The 18,591-nt window shown below is 47.6% G+C and overlaps 1 protein-coding gene and 1 pseudogene across 2 annotated transcripts in view; both read right to left on the bottom strand.

Moving 5' to 3' along the window:
* Positions 1-18,591, bottom strand: part of LOC147709885 (uncharacterized) — a 122,044-nt pseudogene that overhangs the window by 65,912 nt on the left and 37,541 nt on the right. The window contains exon 2 of the transcript XR_015296747.1: positions 17,434-17,565. The product of XR_015296747.1 is annotated as an uncharacterized LOC147709885 (transcript). The remainder of the gene's footprint in view (positions 1-17,433; positions 17,566-18,591) is intronic.
* Positions 1,142-14,247, bottom strand: LOC147709886 (uncharacterized). Its single transcript, XM_086928326.1, has 2 exons — positions 10,975-14,247; positions 1,142-5,665 (listed from the first exon to the last, which is right to left on the bottom strand). Exon 1 carries the CDS (start codon positions 12,661-12,663, stop codon positions 11,731-11,733), a length of 933 nt encoding a protein of 310 aa, XP_086784452.1. The 5' UTR covers positions 12,664-14,247; the 3' UTR covers positions 1,142-5,665; positions 10,975-11,730.

Below are 18,591 nucleotides of genomic sequence, written 5' to 3'. Positions count from 1 at the left end.
TGAGCCAGATATTATACCAAAATGTAAATGTCTCATATCTTTTATGCAATATTTGGGACTGCAATCCAAATTCGAGGCGTACCTGTGCTGGTGAAGCATCGCATGGTAAGCAAAATACGCATTTGTACACTCTTATTTGGATTTTGTCCAATAGCGGTGCACTTCTTCCGCTCTGTGCCACACTGCCATAAGCTATCGTAGGAAGTAGTTTAGGTTTGATAACTGTGAGGAGGGGGTGAACAAAGGGCCTTTTAGCTGCTTGGATTAGCTGCAAAATGCATGCAGTAAGGCTGTTCCTTTCTTTTCGATAGCATCAAAGTGCGTAGAAAAGGTAAACCGTCTATCCAGATGTATCCCCAGATATTTGTAGCTTTCCACTACTTCCAGGTTCTTGTTGTCAATTGTAAAGTTCAGCTGTTTAGAGCGACAATGCGTTATAATCATGACCTTGGTTTTTCTACTGTTTATTTCCATTAGATTCTGTTTGGTATATTCAGCCAGTTCGTGCATGAGACGTTGCAGTCCTATTTTCGTTTGACTGAGGAGGACAACATCGTCTGCTTAGGATAGATGCATAAGGGGCAAAGTTCCTAGCCGTGGAGGGTGTGCATTGATCCCATCTAGCATTGGTGTCAAATCAGCCATGAATAAATTAAACAGATGAGGAGCCAAGACGCAGCCTTGTTTTAATCCTTCACTAGTTGTGATCTTCCGTGTTAGACATCGGCCATTATCAATCTTAACCTGCATCCAGGTGTTAGTGTAGAGGTCCATTATTGGGTTTAAAATCGTGTCCGGCAGGCCCTATTGCTTTAGTTTGGCCCATAATGTTTGTCGGCTAACACGATCAAAGGCCGCCTTGAAGTCCATGAAACATAGATGTAGTGCTTGACGCTCTTGTAGGCTTTTTTCAGCTATCAGGCTTACTGCTATGACATTTGCCATTGTACCTATGCCACGCCGAAACCCTGACTGATTTACAGGGATTTTATTGTTATCATTGGACCATTTTGCAAGGTCGATTAGCACCAGTGAGGCGTAATATTTAGCCTCGGCGTCGATCAGCGCGATCAGGCGGTAGTTTGCTGGATCTTTACGGTCCCCGCCCTTGTATATTGGATTGATTTTTTTTTTTAAAACATTTTTATTGCAGATTCATAAACAAACATTGAATTATTTCGACATTCCCGTCCCTGACCATCATAATTCCCAGATCAGCAATAAAACTGCACACAGCCATTCAGCCCACTTCCCGGAGGCCAGGCGGCGTTAACCACTGATTTGTCAGAGACATCAAAGAAACCAGCTCACAGATGCATCCGGTCAGCAACACAATTCAGTATCCGCTTTTCTATAACTCCCAACCCCCCTCCCCAATACAATCAGCCGAATACAGTATTCCACAAACAGTGAATAATGTCAATGCAAATGCGACTCACCACAACCAGTCATCCTCCATAACATCCTTGTTAGAGATCTCTGAACCTTCCACAGTTAATCAATCTAAGCGTTTATTGAGAATCTGTTCCATGGGCATTCCTTCCGCTTGCCCATGTCTGAGTCTAGCTTCCACTTAAATCCTTCCTCTATCTGTATCGGATCCCCACTAACCCTCTCCCCTCAACTGCTGCTGACGTGGGCCATATCCATATACTCTCAGTCAAAGCTCTCGCGACCTGAGGGATCCATACATACGGATCTTCGTGTCCCATGGAACCTCCCACACTGACTATTCCCTAGTCTTCATCTTCAGTTAAATAGTCCTTCAGGGCCTGCACTATTGCCTCCCAAGCCCTCGCCATTTCTAAGCCCTTCTCATTAGCTGTATGAGTGGCTTGTCGTAGCCTAATCACACTTTCACTCCGAGCCCATTTCTGCAATTCGCTCATCCATCTCCTGGCTGATGGGCCCTCCTTCGATTTACAATGCCAAGTGATCTCTCTCTGGGCCAAAATAAGCCCCAAGTCAATGAATTTACTTGTGATTTTCGTCTTGGCCGTGTGGGGGAACCAGAGCAATAGACATGTTGCCATGTCGTACTCCACCTGTCGGTCAGTGACTGCGTTGAGAAGCTCCCCCACCTCCGACCAATACGTCCCCAGTCTTGGGCAGGCCCAAAGTAAGTGGTCCATCTCTACCTCAGGTGTTAAGCATCTAGGGCATGCTGCGTCCTGCACCCCAAAATACTTCCACATCTTACCCGGGGTCAAGTAGGCCCTATGTATTACAAAGAAATGCACTTGCTGAAAGCGTGCATTGCTGCACCCCTTCCATATTCTGTCCAAGATGTGGCCCCAGATCGTGTCCGGTATGGGTTTTCCTATACTCTCTTCCCATTTTGCCTTCAGGGCTGTGAGCGGCTCCAGTCCCTCGTGTAACATTCTAGAGTGAAGGCAGGTAACCGCCTTAATTGTTCCCGCAGCCATTACAACATACTGGCAGGCCATGGTTGTGCAGGGTTCTGTTAACCCCGCCTTCCAGTGCTTCTGCATCGACGCCGTCAACACCGCATGTAACAGGAAACTTCCATCCGGGAGACCAAATTGATCTTGGAGCACCCTGAAGGGCGCCAACACCCCATCAATATACAGGTCCCCTACCACTTGAAGGCCCACGTCCTCCCATTCCAATAATTGGGACCAATCGCCCCCATGCGGCAGCGCTGTCAGCATCCCCAGAGGAATCTCCGGTGCGTACGGGCGCGTAGCCCTTGCTCTCTTTATGCTCCTATGCCAGCAGAGTCGCAAAGTCTTCTCCTCCATGGTTAAGCTCCGCAACTCTAGCTTCTGTTGCATGATAATATATGATAGGATATGTCTCTGAATGCCTGTTCCTCTATCTTGGTCTGGACCCCTAAATTCTTTAGCGATATTCTGTGTTAGTATGTGCAGTTGCGCCGCCAAATAATATAGTTCGAAATCTGGGACCGCCATTCCCCCCTCAAGCTTGGGTCTCATCAACTTATTCAGTGCCACCCTTGCCTCCCATGTCCCCATAGGAAGTCGGTTGTCAGTGTTCTCAACTCCTTAAAAACCCGCTGGGGGATCCACACCGGCAACGTGCGAAAGTAATAGAGCAATCAGGGCAAAGCCACCATCTTAAGCAGTGCCACCCGGCCCTCTTTGTTCATTGGATTGATGATCGCGCCTCTCCAGCTTTCCGGAATCCGACTGGTGACATTGATCGTCCGGAACAGTTTGTTAAAGTTGCTGGTCCAGTAATATGGATCTTGCTTGTAAATTGCCTGGGGGACGCCGTTCGGTCCTGGTGCACTATCTTGCCTACTCTTCTTTATTATTCGCATTATTTCTACATCAGCGTAAGCTCGGGATGTTTGGCCTAAGTCTTCCTGCTTCTTATGCGGGATGTTTGTCAAGTCAGAAGCTGTTGTGGACTGAATCTCTGCGTTTATACTTTTATTTGCAGAGGTTACTCTTGATGCCGACTGCGTCATGGGGTTTATTGAAAAAATATCAATTAGATACTGTACCCATGCCATTTCCGAAACGCAGGTCATACTTACAGTATTTGCGGTCCTGTTCAATGAATCTACCTGCGACCAGAAAGCTCTGGAATCGGATTTTTGTCCAGAAATTGATGTCCTCATTTTTTTTTTCTCATTCCAGATTTGTTTCTTGTATAATTTCTTTAGGGAACGTACATCCTGCCATACATTGGATTGAGAGCTATGCCCTTGTGCTCTCCTCAGGGACTGTCTCAAACGCCTTCTCAAAGCACGTGATGTCCGGCTGAGGTGACTGTTGTTGTTTCCATTATGTGTCATTTTGATGTTGACTCCTACCTTTGGTAATTTGTTCAGGAAGGTGGTCCATGTTTCAACGGTCAATTGGTTTTCTGGGCTGAGTGTTTGCATTAGAGTTTTTGCTTCCAACGCTATTTGCTGTAGTGTGACACTCGTCCACCTTATACGTTTCAGATTTGTTGTTAACATTTCCCCTGCTATTATTGGGGCCTCTAGATGTTTGGGAGGAGTTCTTTTGATTTCAATGTGCTGTGCCGAATGATCACTATCAGGATAGCATATGATTTGAAACTTCTTGGTTAGCCCTAAGAGGGGATGGGAGACTGTGGTGTAGTCCAGAATTGAACTTCAACTAGTACCAATGTAGGTGCAATTGGCAGGTCTGTCCTGTTTTATTCTCCCGTTTAACACCGCATACCTAGCTGTTCGAGATCCCACATTAATTGCCGACCCACTTTATCAATTCTTTTCGCCAATGGGATCAGCTGCATTTCTACTGCCCATAGTTCGTTAGCAGTGATGATGTTTTCTTCCTCTTCATGGGGGTGCAATAAGTTGGCATTAAAATCTCCTGTGAGAATTATCTCCCAGGTTGGGTGTTTGAGACGAAGTTCTGCTATTACATCGCTGACATTTTTTAAAAGCTCTTGTTTTATTTTGGTTTTTGGATGAGCGTATATATTAATGAGAATAATGATACCTATACTGACAGGTAGACCCATTTCCAATTTTATTATTTGCATGTCTGGGGTGGTCGAGGATAGTTGGGAGGTCTTGATTTTTAGTGCCGTAGAAATATAAACGGCTAGACCCCCCTTAGCTCCCCCATAGTACTTAGTTCGGGTAGCACTAACATGATGGCCTATTCTACCATGGACTTTGACGGGGGCTGTTAGCCATGTTTCCTGTAATACAATTATTTCATGCGTGTCCCAGGACTCAGTTTTTCCTTTGTCACTTAAGATGTCTTTTGCTCCAGCGATGTTCCAAGATAGAATTTTTATGGAGACTTGATTGGTTTTACCACCCTGGTTATAATTTCATTCCTCTCTGGTTCCGCAGTTTGGTCTGTATTGATGTTCAGATTTTGAGTTTTCCCCTCCCTTGGCACCTTGCAATACTGAGTATATGGTGCTTTTTTCTGCTGAAAATTTTTCTCTTGAGACGCCAGTCATTAGGAAAGGGGATGGGTAACCTGGTGTTACCTCTTCTTTGAGAATGATTCCCCACTCGTCAAATTTGGCAGTTTCATGCAGTATGTCATTGACAATTTCTGCATTCCTCCAAGTTGCTAGGGTGCCTTCCTTTACGGTGTTGTTTCCGGAGTTTACGAATTCTATTGCCAATAGGTCAGCAGATGTTATAAGTTGTAGACTTGGGATTTCAGCCATTAGGCATAGGATGTTTCCTCTAATCAGGTAGTCTTGTGGGCCTTGCGATTTATAATTTGGAATGGGTAGTACCCTTCCTTTTGTGTTCAATGTTTTGTCATGTATTTGCACGGAGCAAGTCAATACCTGCTCATTTGTCCGGCGTCTCATTACGGCTTTTTTGTCTTTAACATTTGTGTTGTTGGGTAGGTTTTTTGCGTTGTTCTTATTATTATCCATCCCAGTATGCTCTCGAGACTCGTTTACTTTTGCAAGTACTTTCAAATTATCTCTCTTCAGACTACTAGACCTAAGGGTTGTAGCATGTTCATCGGTGGTCGTCAGGTAGATTGGACACGACCTTGTTTCTTTTTCCATGCCACCAATAATCTTTGGGCCGTCATGTTCCATGATCATGTTGACTAATAGCTGATCTTGCTGGCTCTCGTCAACTTTCACTGTGACTTGCCTAGGGTTTTTAGTGTCCCGTTTGCTAAGAATTGCTCTGGGACTGACCGTTGTTTGCTGGACGCTGCTTCCGCCTTGAGTGATCGCTCCCCTCGCTGCTCCTCACAGCGTGGTATCGTATTGCTGCATTGGAACCAAATAGTGATATCTGCATAGCGCATTGTAACCAAGTTGTATTATTTGCATAGCTCCAATTTTTAGTAAGCTTCGTTATTTCATAGCGCTATTATCCCACAGCGCTTAGATTGCTTTAATTGCATTGTTGTGTGTGATTTCCCCCGGCGCCCTGCTCTGACCTCCCCTCCATTTTGATACTGCTGTTGTTGTGTTCCCCTGAGCCCGCCACGCCTCCCAGCTGAGCCGCCCTCCCACAAGCACTGAAAAGCATTCCCCAAACCTCGCAGCGCTGTGATTCACTCGCTGCTTCCGCCTTGAGTGATCGCTCCCCTCGCTGCTCCTCACAGCGTGGTATCGTATTGCTGCATTGGAACCAAATAGTGATATCTGCATAGCGCATTGTAACCAAGTTGTATTATTTGCATAGCTCCAATTTTTAGTAAGCTTCGTTATTTCATAGCGCTATTATCCCACAGCGCTTAGATTGCTTTAATTGCATTGTTGTGTGTGATTTCCCCCGGCGCCCTGCTCTGACCTCCCCTCCATTTTGATACTGCTGTTGTTGTGTTCCCCTGAGCCCGCCACGCCTCCCAGCTGAGCCGCCCTCCCACAAGCACTGAAAAGCATTCCCCAAACCTCGCAGCGCTGTGATTCACTCGCTGCTTCCGCCTTGAGTGATCGCTCCCCTCGCTGCTCCTCACAGCGTGGTATCGTATTGCTGCATTGGAACCAAATAGTGATATCTGCATAGCGCATTGTAACCAAGTTGTATTATTTGCATAGCTCCAATTTTTAGTAAGCTTCGTTATTTCATAGCGCTATTATCCCACAGCGCTTAGATTGCTTTAATTGCATTGTTGTGTGTGATTTCCCCCGGCGCCCTGCTCTGACCTCCCCTCCATTTTGATACTGCTGTTGTTGTGTTCCCCTGAGCCCGCCACGCCTCCCAGCTGAGCCGCCCTCCCACAAGCACTGAAAAGCATTCCCCAAACCTCGCAGCGCTGTGATTCACTCGCTGCTTCCGCCTTGAGTGATCGCTCCCCTCGCTGCTCCTCACAGCGTGGTATCGTATTGCTGCATTGGAACCAAATAGTGATATCTGCATAGCGCCTTGTAACCAAGTTGTATTATTTGCATAGCTCCAATTTTTAGTAAGCTTCGTTATTTCATAGCGCTATTATCCCACAGCGCTTAGATTGCTTTAATTGCATTGTTGTGTGTGATTTCCCCCGGCGCCCTGCTCTGACCTCCCCTCCATTTTGATACTGCTGTTGTTGTGTTCCCCTGAGCCCGCCACGCCTCCCAGCTGAGCCGCCCTCCCACAAGCACTGAAAAGCATTCCCCAAACCTCGCAGCGCTGTGATTCACTCGCTGCTTCCGCCTTGAGTGATCGCTCCCCTCGCTGCTCCTCACAGCGTGGTATCGTATTGCTGCATTGGAACCAAATAGTGATATCTGCATAGCGCATTGTAACCAAGTTGTATTATTTGCATAGCTCCAATTTTTAGTAAGCTTCGTTATTTCATAGCGCTATTATCCCACAGCGCTTAGATTGCTTTAATTGCATTGTTGTGTGTGATTTCCCCCGGCGCCCTGCTCTGACCTCCCCTCCATTTTGATACTGCTGTTGTTGTGTTCCCCTGAGCCCGCCACGCCTCCCAGCTGAGCCGCCCTCCCACAAGCACTGAAAAGCATTCCCCAAACCTCGCAGCGCTGTGATTCACTCGCTGCTTCCGCCTTGAGTGATCGCTCCCCTCGCTGCTCCTCACAGCGTGGTATCGTATTGCTGCATTGGAACCAAATAGTGATATCTGCATAGCGCATTGTAACCAAGTTGTATTATTTGCATAGCTCCAATTTTTAGTAAGCTTCGTTATTTCATAGCGCTATTATCCCACAGCGCTTAGATTGCTTTAATTGCATTGTTGTGTGTGATTTCCCCCGGCGCCCTGCTCTGACCTCCCCTCCATTTTGATACTGCTGTTGTTGTGTTCCCCTGAGCCCGCCACGCCTCCCAGCTGAGCCGCCCTCGCCCCTCCCCCTCCACTATCCATATATGACAGTAGTTCCCGCGCGCAGCGTTCACGCGCAGCGACCGCGCCCAATCCGCGCCGAAGGTGCGCGAAAGGTAAGCCCGTCTACGCCCGTCCGCGCCTGGACTGCGCCCAGCGCCATACCCCCTGCCCCTCGCGCTGCCCAGCCCCCCCGCACTACCTACGATGCCGCCACCCTCCTAGCCCTTAACCCTGGTCGCGCCCCCAACTGCGTCCAAGCCGCTCCTGGACGCACCCATAGACCGTTCTCCTGCCTCTCCTGCAAATTTAGCGGCACCGGCAACATCTCCGCTACGACCACACCACAGATTCCAGACCCCAACCACCTACAATGCATCCTTCTCAACACCCGCTCGGTCCACAGGCACGCCATTGACCTTTGGAACCTCCTAGACACCATCTCTCCTGACGTCGCCTTCCTAACGGAAACATGGATGAACGCTTCCTCCGCCCCTGACATCGCCATCGCTATCCCTGATGACTATAAGATCACACGCAAGGACCGCACCGACCATACAGGAGGAGGAATCGCTATCGTCCATAAGAAATCCATCCGCATCTCTACCAGCTCCGACGCCAACCTCGCTAACTCCGAACACCTTCACTTCCAGATCCACATCGACCCCAAGACAACTCTCAGAGGCACCCTCCTCTACAGACCACCAGGACCCCGCGCTAAATTCAGTGAAGACATCACGGACTTTATCACTCCACACGCGCTCCCCTCCAAAGACTACATCCTTCTGGGAGACCTCAACTTCCACCTTGAAAAGATCAACGACCGCAACACCGCCACCCTCTTAGACAACCTCGCCAACCTCGGACTTAAACAACTGGTCACTTCCCCCACCCACATTGCAGGTCACACACTCGACCCCATCTTCACCTCCAGCGACCATGTCTCCTTCAGCCACACTACGGATCTCATCTGGACTGACCACAGCTGCGTTCACTTCACCTACAACAAGCCGAAACCCATCATCCACCTCCAACCAACTCTACAAAGAAACTGGAACAAAATCACCACGGATCAGATCTCCACATCGCTCCTTCGAACCTCCCCAGCCCTCTCTTCTAACGCCAACGAAGCCGCCTCCAACCTCACCCTTTGGTTATCCAACACCGCCGACACCTTAGCACCACTGAAAAAACGTCAACACAAACTTGGCAACAAGAAGGCCTCATGGTTCAACGATGATCTCAAGAAGTCCAAGAAACTGTGCCGCTCCCTTGAAAAGGCCTGGAAAAAAGACCCATCCACCAGCAACAAGGACGCCTTCAAAAGCGCCACCCGTACTCACCACCAACTGATCCGAAAAGCCAAGAAAACAGCATTCAAGGATCGACTTGACAACAACGCCCACAACAGCAAGGAACTTTTCAACATCGTCAAGGAATTTTCCAACCCCTCGGCCAACTCCAATGACATCACCCCCTCCCAAACCCTCTGCGACTCCCTTGCCTCTTTTTTCCACAACAAGATTGCTGACATCCACAACAGCTTTGACAACCAACCCGGAAGCCAACCCACCCTACCATCTGCTGACCATCTTCCCCCCGTAAACACCCTTAACGCCTGGAACCCAATCTCCACTGAGGACACCATCCGCCTGATGAATTCCATCCACTCTGGATCCCCCACAGACCCATGACCTCACCACATCTTCAACAAAGCAGACTCCATCATAGCCCCGCACCTCCGAGACGTCATCAACTGCTCCTTCAACTCCGCTACCTTCCCAGAAGACTGGAAACACGCTGAACTCACCGCCCTTCTGAAAAAACCAACAGCAGACCCCACCGAACTCAAAAACTACCGCCCCATCTCGCTTCTTCCATTCCCGGCCAAAGTCATCGAGAAAGCCGTCAACAACCAGCTCGCCGCCTTCCTCGAAGCCAACAAATCACTCGACCCCTCACAATCTGGCTTCCGAGCCAAACACAGCACTGAGACTGCCCTCATCGCAGCAACAGACGACATTCGAACTCTACTGGACAATGGAGACACAGTCGCCCTCATCCTCCTCGACCTCTCTGCAGCCTTCGACACAGTCTGCCACAGCACCCTTTTACAACGCCTCAGAAACATCGGAATCCAAGGAAAAGCACTGGAATGGATCACCTCGTTCCTCACCGGAAGAACCCAGAGAGTCCGCCTCCCACCATTCAAGTCCGAGGCCTCTGAAATCATTTGCGGCGTACCTCAAGGATCTTCACTCAGTCCCACCCTCTTCAACGTATACATGAGCCCCCTCGCGACCATCGCCCGCCAACACAACCTCAACATCATCTCTTACGCGGACGACACTCAACTGATCCTTTCTCTCACCAAGGACCCCAGCACCGCCAAAACTAACCTACACGAAGGAATGAAAGAAGTCGCCGAATGGATGAAACAAAGCCGTCTGAAACTGAATTCAGACAAAACAGAAGTCCTCATCTTAGGTACATCCCCCTCCGCATGGGACGACTCCTGGTGGCCGGAAGCCCTCGGAAAAGCACCCATCCCGACAGACCACGCACGGAACCTTGGCGTCATCCTGGATTCTTCACTCTCCATGAACAGACAAGTCATCGCCGTATCCTCTTCCTGCTTTAACATTCTTCGCATGCTCAGAAAAACATTTCGCTGGATCCCCTCCGAAACAAGGAAAACAGTCACCCACGCTCTAGTCACGAGCCGACTGGACTACGGAAACACCCTATACGCAGGCACCACTGCTAAACTCCAGAAGAAACTACAACGAATCCAAAACGCCTCAGCCAGGCTCATACTAGACATCCCACGCAACGAACACATTTCTGGTCACCTTAAAGACCTCCACTGGCTACCCGTCAATAAGAGGATCACTTTCCGACTGCTTACCCACGCACACAAATCACTCTACGACATCGGACCAGATTGCCTCAACTCTCGACTGTCCTTCTACACCCCCTCCCGCCAACTTCGCTCTTCCAGCCAAGCCTTCGCCACTGTACCTCGCATCAACAAGACCACCATGGGAGGCAGATCCTTTTCATACCTGGCTGCCAAAACATGGAACTCACTCCCCGCTTACCTTCGCCTCACCCAGGATCACCTAGCGTTCAGAAAGCAGCTTAAAACGTGGATATTTGACAAATAATCCTCCTCCCCTTCCTAAGCGCCTTGAAACCCTCTGGGTATGTAGTGCGCTATACAAATTTTATGACTTGACTTGACTACTTTTTGTTTTTTGCAGTTAGCTTTGTCTATCACCTCCATTGGGTGTCCTTGTTTACCCGTCCTCTAGAACTATTCTCTAAGACCATTGTGGTCTGTCCATATTCCGACTGTGTTGACCGAACTACTTGTTTTAATTTGTTCCCAATGTTTTTGGTTGGGCTCCCAGCTATTCTATTTGTTCTCGGTAGTTCGTAGTCACCACTCTCAAGACTCCAGTTTGCACTACTCCTTTCTGGCGAGTGGGTCACGAGTTCGTCATCATCGCACTCCTCCGTGCATACTGACGTAATTAATCTTGGCACAAGTGCTTTCCCACAGGATTGAACTTCCGTGGAGGTGGACTGATGTTCTTCCTCTTTAGTATTTTGGATTGAGGTTTTCTTAGGTTCTTGGGAAGATTAAAAATTGGATAATTGACCAAGGCCTGCTTGTTAGCAGGTCTGCTATTTAAATGTTGATTTCTGGCTTTTCCAGCACTTTTTTTGTCGTTTGGTTAAGACTGGTTGTTGGATGTTTATGATTTTTATCTGCTCCTGCCTTAGTTGATCCATTTCAGTGATCAACGGATGACTATATTTGATCGGATCTGGGGATTGGTCCTTTGGTAGTGTTGGGTCCTCAATTAATTCTCCAGATTTTATATTTGTTGCCTTTTTTTGTAGAAGGTTTGAGTCTATTATTTGTTGTGACGTTTTTGGGAAGTTTTTTCAATCCTCTTTTCTGATTTAACTATTTCATCGTTGAACGTAACTCTTAGGTGCTCTGTGATGATAATGTCTCTTTCTTCAAGTGTACTAATGGGCCATGGTGTTCCGTGTTAACAGACTCACGGTTTGCACGTTTGCATTCCAGTAAGATGTTTTTAAGTATTATTGGTAGATCCCTTAATTTTTCAAGTATAGGGCTACATGTGCAATTTGGGGGCTGGGCCCAAAGGTTGGTTTGGTCCTGGAAATTTGCAAGTGTGTTTGTCATGGTAACTACTTTTTTGTTTACATCTAAAATATGCTCAGCAATTAGACTCATTCGATTTATTTGAATATCGAGTTTATCGGACTGCATATTCAGCGTTTTGATGGATGTTTCTAATATTTTCCCCTGAGCACCATGTAATTTTATTATGGATTCCAAATTGTGTTCGGGATCAGGTTTTCCCTTGAGGGGTTTATCAGCCTGCTGGCACCGGTTGGTGTTGTAATTTAGTGTGTTCATTGAACATTTTATGTTTTCCTCAGCGTTTTCCCTTGCCATGTCAACTCGATGTTCCGAATTTAATTCAGTCAATTGACATGTTTTCTTAAATGCCTTTGAGGATGCTAGATCAGCCAGTTCCGGCACGCTCGATATGTCTATTATTGTTTCCTGTCGAGCTAATTGGCATATTTTATTAAGTGGATCCGTGGGAACTTGTACTACCTGTTCCAACCCACTTGATATCTCAAGTATGTTTTCCTTTTCTGTTTCTAACATCGATTGTTTGAATGTATGGTTGCCAGCTAGGGTTTTTTCTTGCACGTCGTTAGATAGAGTTATGAGCTTGTTGATTGCTTTGGTTTGCTTGGGGTCTGTTTCTCTTGTATTATTAATATGTTTATCGTGAGTGGACGTTGTACTCAGTGCTTGTAGAATTTCCTTGTTGTCAAAGAATGTCTGAGACTCCATCCAGGAGTCAAACACCTCATCCATTTTATTGAAATCAACCTTTTCTTGATTTAATCGTGACTCTGGTCTAGGTGTCGAGTGGTTATTGGGTTTTTCTTTGTACACGGAGTCTGTTTTACTTGTGTCATTGCATCCTCGGTCGTACCCTGAACCCGGGGGTTCCCCACCCCTAGTTGGTCCAGGTTAGTGTCGCCAATTAGTGATACTGGTAATGTAGTTGTCCTTATTACTCTAGTTTGAGTTATATGCAGTAAGTGCTATCCGTAATCCTGTCCGTAAAACCATGCGATTTTTTGTGCTTTGCTTGCTCTTGCTCCTGGCCATGACCTCCCCATTCTATATGTACTTGCGCTTGCGTTTGAATTATGTGCTTGTTGGTCCTCTGACATGTTGGGCTCTGAGCCTTTAGAGCTGTTGGCTTACTCGTGCCTAATTCTTCAGTTCCGATGGTGTGCACTGTGCTAGGCATTGGGTGAAGTTGATTTGTCAACCGTCTGTGTAAATACTTTGCACGGTGTCAGTAGGTTTTGGAGACCATTTGTCGTTGCTGGCACTGAGTAGATTGCTGCAACTGGGTCTTTCAAAAACGAGAATTTGCCAGTAGAATTCATTGAGCCAAATATCGAGTAAATTTGTGGTATTAGTGGAATCGTTGGTAAATTGGCTACACTACTCTGGGAGTTATTATTGTCTGTTTTGAGTTTGGTTTTCCGTTTCGTGGGTTGTGGTGGGTTCTTTCGTGTCCTGCCCGACCTCATTATTCCAAAAAGTATTGACGTAAGCCACCCCTTGCTGCCAAAGTAACTGATGTGGTTATGTCTGGTCTAATTTTACCGCTGAGCCAATCCACCTCCACCTCCTTGCGTTACTCTGTGGCTCCAGCTGCTATCAACAGATTTACATGCGGCGGCGGCTGGCAGTTGGTAGTTGTTTATAATTAATTCTGGGGTTTGCACAGACGTTTGCTCGCTGCTTTCAGTGACCTCCACTGGTCCTGCCCTTGTATCCCCGGGTGGAGGAAAGGCTGGGGAGCCCAGTTGGAGTGTTAGGGTTGCAGGGGATAGCAGGGGACCCCTCCTTGCGCTTCTTACACTGCTGTCCAATGTCCGCTATCTACCGCTGTTTGCCTTCTCTCAGACCCTAGTGGCCCCTTCTTGCCCCTGAAGGTGATGGCAGGGAAGCACTTGAAGATGGCAAGCGACTCTCTTGTGGGGTGTGGCGGGGCGGAACTGATAGTGGCTAATGGAGTGGGTTCAGGGTTGGGGACCTGGTCTGTGAACTATGCCCCCTTTCTGACCTCCTTTCTGCCAACCGCAGGCCACAAGCCACACTGCCCCCCCTACACCTCTCTTCCACACTCCTATGGCGTCCTATTGCGTCCTTCGGCGTTGACCGTCAGCTGCAGGTCAGAGGTGGACAGGGCAGCGGACAGGCAGTGCTTGCGGATGACGGTCCGGTCCCGAATGGCAGCCGCAATTATAACTGCAGCAGCTTCTCCCAACCTCTCCCCGGGCCTCGGGCGCGGATCGCAGACCGCGGGCTGGATTTCTGCCACAACGGGTCGTATTGGCACTGGTAATCGAGGGGCAGACTCACTCTGGGCTCCGTGGTAACTTGTGCCCCGCAGCCGGCTTAGTCTCCTGCCCTGCTGTTGCGCTGCATTTGGGGCTGTGTTGGGCGTCTGTGTGAGTGTTGATGCTCGCCCGCTCAGCTCAGCTCCTGCAGCGCTCCTGCTTACCTCGCTCCTGCCCGTCGATGGCATGCCCCCACTTGTGTGGAGGTCGCAGGGGGCAGGGAGCTGGGGGCTAAGAGTCGGGGGCTGCCAAGCCGAGAGCAGCCAGCAGCCAGCATCTCCCTCGCGCTTTCCTCACACGCCCAGACGAACAGCGTGAAGACACGGAAGACACAGAACTGGAATTGCTCAACCAACTCTTACCCAACTGGACCACCCTCACTTCTGACAACACCCTCAGGATTATGAAGAGCATGAACTCTGGGAACCCCAAGGATCCCTCCCATCACCACATCTTCAACAGAGCCAACACCTCCATCGCACTCTAACTCTGCCAAACCATCAACTGCTCCATTGAGTCCGCCACCTTCCCTGAAGACTGGAAGCATGTAGAGGTCAACCCTCTGCTGAAGAAACCCTTTGCCGACCCGGCGGACCTCAAGAACTACAGACCTATCGCTTTGCTCCCCTTCCCAGCTAAAGTCATTGAGAAAGTCATCAACTCCCAATTCTCTGAGTTCGAGACGAACCACATCCTGAACCCCTCCTAATCGGGCTTCAGAAGCAACCACAGAACTGAGACCACTCTCGTCGCCGATACAGACAACATCTGTACCTCAAACTAGTCAAAACTGCTGTCCTCATCCCCCTGGACTTCTCATCCGCCTTCAACACCATCTTCCATCAAACTTCTGTACAAAACTCCACGACTGCGGAATCCACAACAAAGCCCTAAAATGGATCCGCTCCATCCTCACCTATCGAACACAGAGTCGGCATCCACCTTTCAATTCAGAACCCACAGAAATCATCTTCCCTGAGCCCCAACCTCTTCAACATCTACATGGCCCCGTTTGCAGCCATTGTCAGACGCCACAGACACAACATCGTCTCCTACACCAACAACACCCAGCTGATTCTCTCTCTCACTGAAGTACCCACAACCGCCAAGAGCAATTTCCACAACAGGATGAAAGCCGTCGCCACCTGGATGGCGAGCTACCACAAGCTTTACTCAGACAAGACCGAAGACTTCATCCTGAGCTCCACCAACTCTATGCCTGGGATGACTCCTTGTGGCCCGCAGCCAACCTCTGCATCATCCTAGACTTCTTGCTCTCAATTTAACTGTTAAATCAATGCTTTGTCGTCCTCCTGCTTCCACACGCTCCACCTGCTTCGCAAGATCTTCAAGTGGATCCCCGCCGAGTCCAGGAAAATAGTCATCCACACGCTTGTCAGCAGCATTCGACTACGGCAATTCACTCTACGCCAGTACCACCCAGACACTCCAAAAGAAACTTCATAACATCCATAACGCCTCAGCCAAACTCATCCTGAACATCCCACTCAGAACAACTACCGGTGGGAGATCCTTCTCCCACCTCGCCGCCAAGACATGGAACACCCTCCCACTGAGCCTACGACAGACCCAAGACCTGCCGACCATCAGGAGGATACTCAAGACCTGGCTGTTCGATCAGTAGCGCCCCACCCTCCCCAGCGCCTTGAGACCCTCGCGGGTATGTAGTGCGCTTTACAAATGATTGATTGATTGACTCAGCAACCAAATTACTGGTCACCTGAGAGACCTGCACTGGCTACCTATCAACAAAAGAATCACCTTCAAGCTCCTCTTGCATGCCTATAAACCCTCTGCAATGCTGGACGTGCATTCTTTAACCACCGCCTCTTCTTCTACACTCCCACCAGACTTCTTTGCTCCAACCAACTGGCTCTGGCCACCATCCCACAGATCCGCAAAATCACAGCTGGAGGAAGATCCTTCTCTTACCTCGCTACAAAGACCTAGAACTTCCTGCCTCTTCATGTCTGGCAAACGCCATCGCTGCCGCAATTCAGGAATGACATCAAGACCTGGCTCTTCGGCTGAACCCTGAACCGCAGATCCACATCCCCTCAGCTCTCCCCTCTCCCTCCCAGAGTGCCCTGAGACTCTAATGGGTGAGTAGCCGCGCTCTATAAGAACACCGATTGATTGATGGCTGCCCCCATATGCCAAAATTGATATGCAATGCAGCAGTGCCAGAATTTTGCCGTTAATGGCCTGCCAAGAGTTTCCTCTAGTATGCCAATATGATTATTTTACCATGGGTGCTTATTATGCCAGAACATACCTTCAGTATGCCACTGGCATATTTTTTGTTACAGGTGCCAGTCATGCATTCAGCATGATAACACTAGTATCTTGTCATGAGTCCCCCATAAGCCAAGTATTACCTTGAGTGTGCCCGGGCCAACAGCAGACTCTCAGACATAACACCACAGTCTTACTTATATTAATTCACTCACACTATAACTCATCCATCCATTCTCACTCACTTGCACGTACACAATAATTCTCACTCATATTCGCCTGCACTCATTCTTACTCTCACTCACATATTCTCCTTCTTACTCATTCTCAATCACTCACACTCATTCTCAATCACTGTTATTCATTCTCACTCACACTGTCCAACGCTCCCTCATGCAACTTCTCACTCACTCACAGTCACTCTTACCCACACATTATCTGTCTCTGACTCACTCATACTTATAACCACTGAAATTCACTCCTTCTTACTCACTATATGTTACTGACTCACTCACTTTTGCTCACACACAAAACACACACATATGCCCTCTCGCGCAAACACTCTAAATCACACACACCACATACATTTAAGACCACTGCGACCCTTAATTAACATCCATACTCAACTGGTCTACTACAGTAGAAGCAATAGGCCAGCATCTCAAGACCTGTAGTCGATTTGCACGCACAGATTCCGCTAGTTAGTTTTCGGATGGGGTCTGTAGCAGAGTTGCTTGCATTTTGTGAATTCCTGCACTATATAGGTGTAAAAACAGAGTAAGCCAAGCCTGACATTTACAGTGACCTTTAAAAAGTATAAACTAAACATGAATACTTGCACTATTTTAAATGCCAAGCAAAAATTAATGCTTACACTACTTTATTCAAAATTGAGGTGGTTAAAGGAATGACAAGAGCAGAATAAGAAAAAAAACTCAAATGTGAACTGCCATTTCAAACTTACCCTTTTAACTTCCTCTTCTTTCGTACATTTTAAACAAAAGTGGAAAACTCGAAAGTCTTTGCAATAAAGAATCCGTTTCTCAGGATATTTTCTTACTTGTCCGGACAAAAGGGATTTCTTTTTTTCCTCAAACTAGCACATAAAGAGAAAGCTCAAGTAAGCTCATGTCACACTGATAACATTTTCATTGAACATCAGTCTGTATGTACTTCTCAAAGTTGTAAGTGCTCAGGTGATGTGATACAATTATTTCTAAACCTCTAGGATAGATTTGTGAAAGAATATTAGGTAAGCTGTAAAGTAAACAATAAATACGGGAATATTCAGAGGCAAGTCTGGTTGAAAAGAAAATTCAACATAAAGCACCAAAGGAAATGATTAAACCAAAGGAATTGTGCAACGAGTGAAAAGAACCAATTCACCACATGTGAATGCAGAGATGTATCTCATGTTGTTGGAACCCATCTGAGAAATAAGCGGAGATGGAACAACTAGCATGCAGGTTTGCTCCTTATTTAGCAGAACTCTGGTGCTGGCAGGTGGCGCTGTACTAGGTACCAACAATGAATCATCCAGCTTTAGAGCTAAGCTAAATCTCACAGTGACCGCCGCTCACAAGGAGGTCCTGCCCTGAGGATGACCACAGCATTAGGACATTCCAAAGGGTTGAAACGACTTGACACAGTATTCTTGTACAGTGCTGGATTGCCTTCGTACACAATGCATTATATTCAATTATATGACTGAGGTTCTGTAATTACACATCTAACTAGTCCTCTACGGGACAAACATTCATACATTCATAACCGCAAGCGCCATGTAACTCCTTATGGCTTTTGTACACATGCACACAAGGTTATGCACATATTCCAAAACTGGAAAAGGGGAATTTTAAGATATAGGAAACTCGAGTGGATCATAAACTGAGAGATGGGTCATGATTCGGCCCACTAATCACCTCCATCATTCCTTTTGTCACAAAAAGGATGTCCATTAAACTTGGAGGGAGACTATATTCAGTGCAGGCTTCATGTATGCAACACCTCATCCTGCTCCCAAGTAGCAAGTGAAAAGATTGCAGAAATATGACCTTCAGTAAAGAAGATGCTGACAAACCAAAACTGAGAAAAGATCTTGTTTAGAAAAGATAGAATCGAG

Source organism: Lissotriton vulgaris, chromosome 6 (genome assembly GCF_964263255.1).
Source record: "Lissotriton vulgaris chromosome 6, aLisVul1.2, whole genome shotgun sequence".
In the NCBI taxonomy this organism is placed as follows: Eukaryota; Metazoa; Chordata; class Amphibia; order Caudata; family Salamandridae; genus Lissotriton; species Lissotriton vulgaris.
The sequence above is the reverse complement of the archived record's forward strand: the minus strand, read 5'-3'. Positions and strand labels throughout refer to the sequence as shown.